Raw genomic sequence first — 10,154 nt, 5'->3', positions numbered from 1 at the left:
CAGGTCCATGAACACCCCACAACTCAGCTTCAGCCAGTGAGGTGCAGCCCAGGCTTGTGTCACCACCACTGTGGAGAAGGTGCTCTCTTTCTGGCTGCGTGGTTTTGAAGAAAGGCTCTTGGAGCCATTCTGCCACAACAGGGAAGAGCCTAGCCCACCTGAGAATTAAAGCATGTAGGACAAAGTCACTGATCACCTGGATCCAGCTGTACCTGAACACAGGTATCAACTAAAAAGTTGCCGGAGGCTTCTTTCTCTCTCTCTTCCCTCTCTCGGTTTCAGCCAATTGAAGTTGGATTTTTATTCTTTTGCAACTGAAAGGACCAATGTATCTGGAAGCCTGAAGAATGGGAATAGAGAACTACCATCTGCCCCACTGCAAAATGTAAACGTGGTTTTATTTAATGCCTTTTATCCGTCACAAAGTACCGCTTCCTCCCCAGTGTCCTCCTCTCCCCAGGAACAAGATGGCAGCATAAGGCACGTGTGCTGTCCACAGCCGTCTTTAAAAACAAAGGTGAGCCACAGTCTTCCCAACAGCCCAATATCTCCCTCACAGATGCTAGAGAATGATTGTCCCCCCAGAGCACGACTTGAGCAGAGAGCCCTGAAACCAGAGCTGCCCCCGGGGCCCCACGCCAGGTTCAGCAGCCAGACCAGCCACCAAGGAACCAGCACGGTGCCAGAGCGTGGCCAGAGTGCAGGCCAGGCCATAAATTAACAACGGGACAAAAGGAAGCCACCTGCCCTCCCCTGGCCACCAGTTCCCCCTGCTGTCCTGTGTGTCTTGCAGGACTCCAAGCAGCCCCGGCCGCGTCGCCACCGGCCCTCTGCTCTCGGAATCCCCCTGGATGGCTTCTGGGACGGCCACTGGACAGCCCTCGGGGTGCAGCGCTCTGCCTGGGGTCCGGTGTCCGGGCCTTTGGGGCTCTTGGAGGGGAGGCGGGGCGGCCAGCCCGGGGGTGTGGCGATGGCGGGTGTCGCTATAGGTACTCGAGCTCCAGCGCGTGCCTGAGTGCCTCCAGGTCGGCGTGGCAGGAAATCCGCCAGAAGGGCATGTTGTGCTGCGGACAGAGGACAGAGCGCAGGTTAGCGCGGCTGCCTGCCCAGGAGGCCCTGCCTGGCCTCCGGGTCCCCCACGCCCTGGGCCGGGCCTTGCTGGCGACCCAGATCCCGCTGCGCCCTCGGAAGCACAGCCCAGGGCTGCTCCCAGGGGCACCGGCGCTGCCCGCTGGGCACCCACCGACCCTCCCGTCTGCCCCGGGGTGCAGGCCACAGGGCCACGTCACACAGCAAGGGAGTGGTTCCTGTCCAGACTCTGCTCTATGTCGTGAGGCCCCTCCAGGCTCTCCCTGGAGTTGGATCCCCACCCTGAGGCCCTGGGGGGCCGAGACCTTCAGGAGGTGGCTGGGTTGTGACAGCAGTGGCTGATCAGGCCTTTAACAGAGGGATGGCTGGTCCCCAAGAGGCTGTTAGGAAGCCAGCCTGCTGTCTTGTCTGGTGTGGGCCCCCCATGGCCTGGGGACTCGCAGAGCCCCGCTCGGGAGCAGGCCCCCAGCAGACGCAGGCCTGTAGGCCCCCAGCCCCCAGGACCACCGGCAGGGCCTGCGCTGCAGAACTCACCCGCTGTGGTGTCGGGGTCCCCAGTCCTGCTCCCCCAGAAAGTGGGGCTTGCTGGGGCGGGGCTGGCTCCACTGGAAGGCGCACAGCTGCTTTGAGCCCGGGGGTTGCTGTCAGTGGCCCAGATGACACTCCTCCCTCCTCCCTCCCTCCCTCCTTCCTTCCTTCCTTCCTTCCTTCCTTCCTTCCTCCCTCCTTCCTGCCCCTGCCTCACCACTGGGATGAACCCAGGGGTGCCCACACCAAGCTGCACTCCTGGTCCTTTTTATTTTAAGACAGCGCCTCACTAAATTGCTGCGGCTGGCCTCGAACTAGTGATCCTCCTGCCCCAGCCTCTGGAGCTGCTGGGACAGGTGTGCACACTGTGCCCGGCTCTCCCTTTCCTTTCAAGCGTCTGTTTCTATCTCCTGTCTTCATAGCAGGTGATGCCGGCTCTGTGTTGTCATGATAGCAAGTTTTTGATTTTAAACCATCATGAGCTGAAAGAGCACAATAACTAACACAGACAGCCACGGGCAGAACACAGACAGGGAGGGGTGTGGCGGGCGCATTGACTGTGGCAAGACATCCCTAATGAGGAAGGGTCACCTTACTCCACAGGGTGACTGACGGCCAGGGGCAGCAGGGCTACCATCCTGGTGACCTTAGGCTATTTACTGCCTCTCTTTAAAATGGGGACGATACTTGCTGTGTACAATTGCTGCAGCAGTATATGGCACATACTAAATGCTCACTAAATACTAGCTGCTGCTGTGACTGTGTCTGCACACATGAGGACAGATCTGGAGAAACAGGATGAAGTCAGGAAGGTGCAGGGCAAATCATGGACCTAGTGTGTGCACGAGGGGATGGATCTCGTGATTCTTCAATCATCTAACAAACAACTTAGTCAACCTCTCTGAGCCTCAAATCCACCCTCTATGAAATGGGATGTGATGATACCTACTTTGCAGGTTTTTTGAGGATTAAATAAAATGATGATGTCAGTAATAAGGAGTAGTGGTCAGGTCATGAGTTAGGTCGGCCTCCCAGGTGCCAGTCACAGCCCTGCCTCACACTCCCATCCTCCCTCCTCTTCTTTCCAGGAGCTCCCATTTTCAGTGGGCACCTCGGGGCTGACCAAAGTTCCATCTCCCAGCTCCCCTGTACCAGGGAAGAGCCGCTCCCACCAGGCCTGGGGTGGAGCCATGAGGGGCCTGGGCGTGGCCACGAGGGGCCTGGGCGTGGCCACGAGGGGCCTGGGGTGGAGCCATGAGGGGCCTGGGGTGGAGCCATGAGGGGCCTGGGGTGGAGCCATGAGGGGCCTGGGCGTGGCCATGAGGGGCCTGGGGTGCAGCCATGAGGGGCCTGGGCGTGGCCACGAGGGGCCTGGGGTGCAGCCATGAGGGGCTTGGGCCTGTGGCTGGCTGGCCTCTCCGGCAGCTATCGGTGGGTTATGGGCGAGCCCTCTGCCATGTCGGTGCTGTCTGGCACCTGCCGCTCCTCAAAGCACATGCTGATGGGGAACCTGGGTGGGACGGCCCTGTGGACCCCCCTGGTCTGGCCTCTGCTGGAGGTTGCCCGGCCCCACCTTCAGCCCTGCTCAGTTTGTGGGAATCAGCACCAGCTCGCCAGAGGGGGGACCTGGGACTTCCAAAGGCCCCTGTCCACCCCCACAGCAGTCAGAGCAGAGCCACTGCAGCCTCTACCTGTGTGTGCTCAGAGGCCCGGCGAGGTGGCACCTTCCATTAGCAAGCGATCTACAGACCAGGAAAGGCAGCTCAGAGAGGGGGCGCCATCTGCCCAAGGCCACACAGCCAAAAACGCAGGGGGAAAGACTTCAGGCCAAAATGTGCTCCCTGATCTGATGTGCCGGTGGGGGAGGCCCCTCCAGTCCCCGTGCAGGAGGTTGGAGGCGTGGGGCAGCCTCAAAGGAGAAAGCACCTGTCCCGGGGGCCTCTGGGAAGTTGCTAGGACATGGGTTTTGACTGGGTGTTCTGGGGCCGGGGTTCTGCTCACCCCACTGCCTCCTGCCTAATGGATGGACTGTCCTGCCGCCGCCCAGGAAAGCCTGAGCTCGGCCTAACCCTCTGCCTGGACCTGGCTGACCTGTGTCTCATAGGAACACAGCACCCGTCGCATGCTTTTAATACGATCTGACATTTTTTGTTTCTTCAGGGCTGAGGACTGAGGCTGGGGCCTCCCAGGCAAGCGCTGGGCCACCAAACTACACCCCCAGCCCTGGAGTGAGGTTTTCAGGGGTGCAGCTGATGGGCACATGAAGGAGGCCTGGCTGTTTTACCCAAGCCGTGCCCTGGGCTGCTCAGTGGCTGGAGACACTGTGGCGGGTGCGGTCGGGCGCCTGGCATGTGACCGGGCATCTGGACGGGAGCTGGTTTTGTGCCCCAACACTGACCTCTGGAGGCTGGCGACTCTGAGCTCCGCGGCTCTCTGTGGGCCTCTCCCTGCAGGACGGGACCCTAAGGAGGCTGTGTGTCCCCTTCAGATAGCAAAGGGGCATCTGAGGACATCTGTCACTGCTCCCCCGAACCTCTCTGGCCATGGCCGCTGGCCCAGATCCCTCTGTCATTCTCTAGGTGAGAAACAGTCAGGGACGCGAGCCCTGGGTCACAGGCCTAGGCAGGTTGCCTGACCCGACTTTGACAGAGGCAAAGTGACTTTGCATCCGACCCCCTCCCCCCAGCAGAGCGCCCTCAGACCTGCATTTGGAGGAGCAGAGCTGGCCCTGAAGGCCTCCCCATGCGGGCAGCGGGCTCCAGGCTCAGTAGCCTCATGCCTAGGCTGGGCTCTCGGCCAGCGTTTCCAGAACATCTGGAATGCATGTGGCAGGTCACTGGATGCGCTGCTGCGGGTTTGGCTGTGTCCTTGTGTGTCACCTGATTACCATTATTTACTTAAGGTCCTTTCCCTCCAGATCAATTGATTTTAAAAGAAATATGCCTTTAAAAAGAAGTATATAAGCCAGACACGGTGGTGCACACCTGTAATCCCAGCAGCTCTGGAGGCTGAGGCAAGAGGATGGTGGGTTCAAAGCCAGCCTCAGCAACTCAGTGAGGGGCTAGATAACTCAGCAAGCCCCTGTCTCTAAATAAAAAATTAAAAAGGCTGGGGACGTGGCTCAGTGGCTAAATGCCCCTGGGTTCAATCCCTGGTGAAAAGAAAAGTATTCAGAGTAAGAGCGGAAGTCCTCTCAGTGACCCAGGCACCTCCCTGATCCCACCTGCACTGCACCCCTCTCTCCCGACCCTCTGCTGTGGCCGGGCTGGCTCAGACCTTGAACAGGGCTCCTCTGGGGATGCTCTCCCTCCGGAATTCACTTGGCTCACCCGCTCTCCTGCCATCTTTGCTCAGATACCACCCCTCACGGAGGCCTGCCTAGATCACCACCTAGGCCGTAACCTGTCCCCTACCTCTGTTCACTCTCTGCCTAATTCTCCCAAGCTCTTGTCACCCCCATGGCGCGAAAATCCCAGTTCTCTGTCCCAGCTATGAGCCACGCAAGGGGTGGCAGGGCCTGGTCTGCTCTGCTCACTGCAGGATCCCCAGCGCCTTCCGCAGGGGCAGGGGCTGGCACACAGTAGGTGCTCAGCTAGGGAGAGTGTACGCACTAGCTGGAGGGCCTGGGACTAAGCAGCCAGTCATGAAGGTCGCTGTTTGATGACAAGAGGGGAGAATGCCCTGCAAGGAGAACATGGGCAGCGCGCAGGGAGCACAGGCCCCCCACGGGCTGAAAGGCAGGGGCGGCACTGGGCAGGGGAGTGCTTTCCACTGGAAGTGCGTCCGTGCGTCTGTCCTCACCGGAAAGGGGAGGAGCCTTCCAGGTGGGGAACAGCCTGTGCGCAGCCCTCAAGGCCCCTCCCCCCTCCCTCGTCCCCAGGGACCTTCCCTTTGCTTCTGAGTCCCTCCGCTGAGACCCTAAACATTTCTGCATTTCCTCGGGATCTGCTGCCAGGGACGGAAGGGGGAAGCCAGTTCCCCCAATTAAGCTCTGTGACATTAACAATCTGCTTCCCAGGCCTCGGGGTGGGGGGTGGCACGCTCTCTGGGGCGCTGTTGACAGGTCCAGACCCGGGACTTTGGCAGCTGTTTCTTTTCCAACAACAGAGTGGCGGCCACCAGAACCCCCTGCCCTCTCCCCACGCCCGAGATCACAGATGCGGGATTTTCTTTTTCATTAGCTTAATGCTGTCTTTATTAACTGGGAAGGTTCCTGGACCACGGATCGGCGAGCATTCAATAAAACGCACACACGTGCGTGCGCCCCCGGCCGGCCCCCGCCGAGTGTCTCTGGGATCCCCGCGGCGCCCAGAAACAGTCCAGGGCTACCAGGGGCGCAGCCAGAGGCACAGCGGGGATTTGCAGAAGGAAATTACTCAGGATGCTTCTGCGATTTGCAAATGGGAATGGACTGGCCAGCGACGGCCGGGAGGAGCGGGCGGTCCGCGGGAGGCGGAGGGAGCGCGCGCCGGGAGCGGGAGGAGGAGAGCGGGGCAGGGCGCGGCGGGTGGCGGGTACCTTTTTGGCTCCTTGCTCCTCTTCCACACCGTCGCCGATCACAATGTAGACGGCTTTCCTGCCGAACCTCTGCATTATCCTCTCGAAGCAGCTCTCCTTCCCTGCACACGCGGAGGGAGGGAGGAAGAGACCGCGGTTCCGTGAGGACCCGGGAGTGGCCAGCAGCCCGCGCCTGAGGCCGTCCTTCACCCAGACACCCGGCGCTGGGACCATCCCCACCCGAGGGATGGCGACGCAGCCCCACGGAGGTCGAGCACGTGCTCAAGCCCGGGCCACAGCAGGAAGAAGCCTCGCGGGGCAGCCCGAGGCCGCAGTGCGCTTCCCGCCCCCGCAGCAGCGCCCCCTGCCGCACCCGGTCCGCGGCTGGGGCGGGGCCCAGAGCACCTGCCCCGCCAGGGAGGCCCTGGGTGACCCCAGCCGCGCAAAAAACCAAAGCAAACCAACCCCCCCAACCCACGGATAAACAAACAACATTTTATATCGTTAAATTGTCACAATTACATTTTTAAAAATATCATAAAAGTAAGAGGTACCAAGGCCACCTGCCTAGAGGAGGCGGGAAGAAAATGAGAAGGCCCCAAGGTTTTGTGGCCAATGTTAGTCTAACAACCGGTTTGGCCTGAACTGCGGTTATTTTAAACTCTAAAGGCTCCTTTAAGTCATGGTCAGACTTAGAAAATCACTACAGGCAAAAAGTAAAGAGCCGCTCTAAGACACTTTGCTTCCGAAGAACTAGAAATCTATAAGGTAAAAATTTCTGATAAAAAAACACGTCCACTAACTAGCTTTATTTTGTATTCATATACATTTCCAGGTGATATGAGAATTGAAAAGATGCCAGGCACAGTGGGGCGCACCTGTAACCCCAGTGGCTTGGGAGGCTGAGGCAGGAGGATCACAGTTCCAAGCCAGTTCATCAAAAAGCAATGACCTAAGCAACTCAGGGAGACCCTGTCTCTAAATAAAATACAAAATAGGTCTGGGGAGGTGGCTCAGTGGTCCAGTGTTCCTGAGCTCAATTCCTGGTTACCCCCACCCCCCAAAAATCAGCTCCCCACACACAAAAAAGAAAACTAACATTCCCTGTCATAAAAAGAAGATAAGTGGTGCAAATCAGCTGCTCATTCCGTCCTGCAGGAGGAGAGCCCTCAGTTCCATTCAGTGCTATTAATTTCCTGTTATCCAATTCTAGTTGTCCACCCTGGTGAAAGGGCTGTGAGGTCATGGGCAGGGTCAGTAAACCTCCCCGGTGACCTTTCCCTGGCTGCCCTGTTCCCAGGACGGGAAGCCAGCCCCTCCCACCCTCCGCCAGCCCCCCCCTCCGGCTTCCCCGAAGACTGGCTGCGCCCTACCTGTCTTGGTGGCACTGTAGATGTTCTCGATGGGGAACACGGAGCCCAGTCCGTACAGCAGGACTTTGGCCAGGGCAGGGATCAGTTGGGTGGTGGTGACCAGCACGTTGACACAGTTGGGCCTGAGGATGAAGGAGACTGGGGATTAGAACTCAAAGGTACCCAGGCCAGGCCTCCCCACCCTGCCGTAGGAGCCTGGAGTCGGAGATGACTCTGGGGCCTTGGTCAGGTGGGGGTGGAGCCCAGGGATCCCCCAGCTCTTCCTGGTCTTTAGGCCTCCAGCTGGTTGACGTTAACATGCAACATGGGTGTAATACTTTGCTTATTTTTAAAAACATTTTTAGTTGCAGATGGACACAATACCTTTATGTATTTATTTTTATGTGGTGCTGAGGATGGAACCCAGGGCCTCACACATGCGAGGCAAGTGCTCTATCACTGAGCCACAACCTTGTTTATTTAATAGCAAATGTTTATTGCAAGATCCATGTGTTTGTTTAATTAGCTGCAAGTGTCTAGGTGACGTAATTGGGTCACAGGGACTGAATGTAGGACCATAGGGAAGGGTGGGGGCAGGGGCAAACTGGAGACCAAGTGCCAGTTCTGAGCTACATTCTAGCCCTTTTTATTTTATTTTGAGACAGAGCCTTGCTAGGTGCTGAGGCCGGCCTTGAACTTGCAGTCTTCCTGCCTCAGCCTCCTGAGTCACTGGGACTGCAGGTGTGGGCCACTGTGCCCAGCCCCTTCTAATCTTTGGAGAGAATCCAGAACCCTGAGGCCCGCTGGACCCCAAGAAGTCTCTGCCACTACTTGCTGGGCTACGCTATCGGGGCAAGGCAGCCACTGTGCCTCCTACACGGAAGCTTAGGAAGGGCTGCCAGAGGCTTCCTGCTCTCCTGAGTGTGGGAGGAGGAGCCACAACTGTCTCCTGGAAAGCTCAGTGGTGCAGAGCGAAACAGGGCTCCTACTTGCCGGGAGTTGATGAGGTTTAGTGCCTTCAGGGAGTGCGTGAGCCAGAGGTCTGTCAGCGCCTCCAGCTCTGCTCGGAGCTGCAGCCAGGTCTCTCTTTTGGGAGCCCCTATCAAGCCTGCGGAGAAAGGAAATAGAGGTGCCATCGTTACATTAAAAATGGTAGAGGGACAGAGTTGGGGAAGGGGAGTGAGCTACTGTACCCGGAGGACTCAATCAGATGGCACCCAGCGCCAACTTCAACCCAGCAGCCCCTCCTAACCTCTCCTGGAATCACCTGATGGGTTGATGAATCCATCCACTGACTGATACTTCCACCCTCCATCGGGCCATCCATCCACCCGTTTATCTACTCAGCCATCCATTCACCATCCATCCATCCATCCATCATCCATCCATCCACTCATCCATCTACCACTCATCCATCCATCCACTCATCCATCCATCCATCCACCCATCTACTTATCCATCCATCCATCCATCCATCATCCATCCATCCATCCATCTACTTATCTATCCATCCTTCCATCCATCATCCATCCATCCACTTACCCATCCATCCATCCACTCGGCAGGGTTGTGTGTGCAGGGACGATGACCTTGCTGTGACACAATGCTGCCCTTAGCCTGTGCTGTCTGCCATCACCTTCTCCACTGGGTGACCCACCACCCCACAAGGCCCCGCAGGATCTAGACACTCTCCTCCCATCCCCCACCTCGAGCCCCTCCAGCTGCCCCCGCCTCTTTATCTTCCTGAAAAGCGGAAGAATAGTTGTTCTCAGGGACTTTTCATTTGCTGTTTGTGGAGGAAACACGGTGACTGGCCTCCCACCACCCATCCTTCTTTTTAGTAAATATTAAAAATTTAAAAATCTTCATTTGTAATAAAACCCTTGGTTTTTAAGGGGCTGGTGCTCTCTGGGCTAAAAGTCTCCATCCCCAGCTTCCGCTCATGTGACGGAAGTCTTGGCAGGTGAGCAGTGGAGGTGCTGTGTGGCTTCTTGGAATTGTCCTTAAAGAGAGGACAATGTCAGGCACAGGCTCCGAGCCCGCCCTTGGCCTCTGGGATGCGACTCCCCGAGTGCCTCCTGTCCAGCCTGTGTCCTGCAGTCACCCCCTCTGAGCACCCTCCCCCTCGGCACCCTGGGGTCTGTGCTGGCCTCAGCCTGGAGGCCGTGGTCCTGCCCCTGGCTCGTTCTCTGGTGCTGAAGTAGCTGGCGGGGCGGGGCTGGCTCCTGCCAGCAGTGGTGCCCTGTTGACACCGGGGTGCCTCGCCCCAGCTTGGGGAGAACAGAGCAGACCGACGAAGCCCAGGGCATTTCCTGGGCCTCGATGTGGCGGGGGAGCAGAGGGCCTCCACTGTCTCCCTACCCAAGCACACGGCTCCCTCCTGTCGAAGGCCCCGCAGCTAGGACGCGTCAGCATGGGGCAGACACGGCTCCTGTCCGGGATGAAAACCGCCTCTCCTGGTTCTGGGAATGCAGGGCCCAGGACGTGGCAGGCCCGCCCCTGCCGACTTAGACCCTCGTTCACCTCCAGGTGCCAGGCCATCTGGAGACCCCAAGGCCTGCTGAGGTTCTCCCGTTGAGAACCACTGGCCTGGAGAATCCTGGAACCTGGACCCAGGACCTGGCCACTGCCCACCAACCCGCCTCCAGCCCCCTTCAGGCGCCCCCTTCAGGTGGCCAGGAAAGGCTG

General features: G+C 58.5%; 1 protein-coding gene across 1 annotated transcript in view; it reads right to left on the bottom strand.

The window, feature by feature from the left end:
- Positions 1-377: 377 nt before the first annotated feature.
- Positions 378-10,154, bottom strand: part of Eya2 (EYA transcriptional coactivator and phosphatase 2) — a 201,821-nt gene continuing 192,044 nt past the window's right edge. Inside the window, exons 14-17 of the mRNA XM_048811935.1 lie at positions 8,460-8,574; positions 7,488-7,609; positions 6,136-6,236; positions 378-1,064 (exon numbers count right to left, since the gene is read on the bottom strand). Of these exons, the coding sequence (XP_048667892.1) occupies positions 984-1,064; positions 6,136-6,236; positions 7,488-7,609; positions 8,460-8,574 (419 nt within the window). The 3' untranslated portion in view covers positions 378-983. The remainder of the gene's footprint in view (positions 1,065-6,135; positions 6,237-7,487; positions 7,610-8,459; positions 8,575-10,154) is intronic.

This window comes from Marmota marmota, unplaced genomic scaffold (assembly GCF_001458135.2).
Source record: "Marmota marmota marmota unplaced genomic scaffold, marMar, whole genome shotgun sequence".
Lineage (NCBI taxonomy): Eukaryota > Metazoa > Chordata > Mammalia > Rodentia > Sciuridae > Marmota > Marmota marmota.
This window is presented reverse-complemented; position numbering and strand designations above follow the sequence as displayed.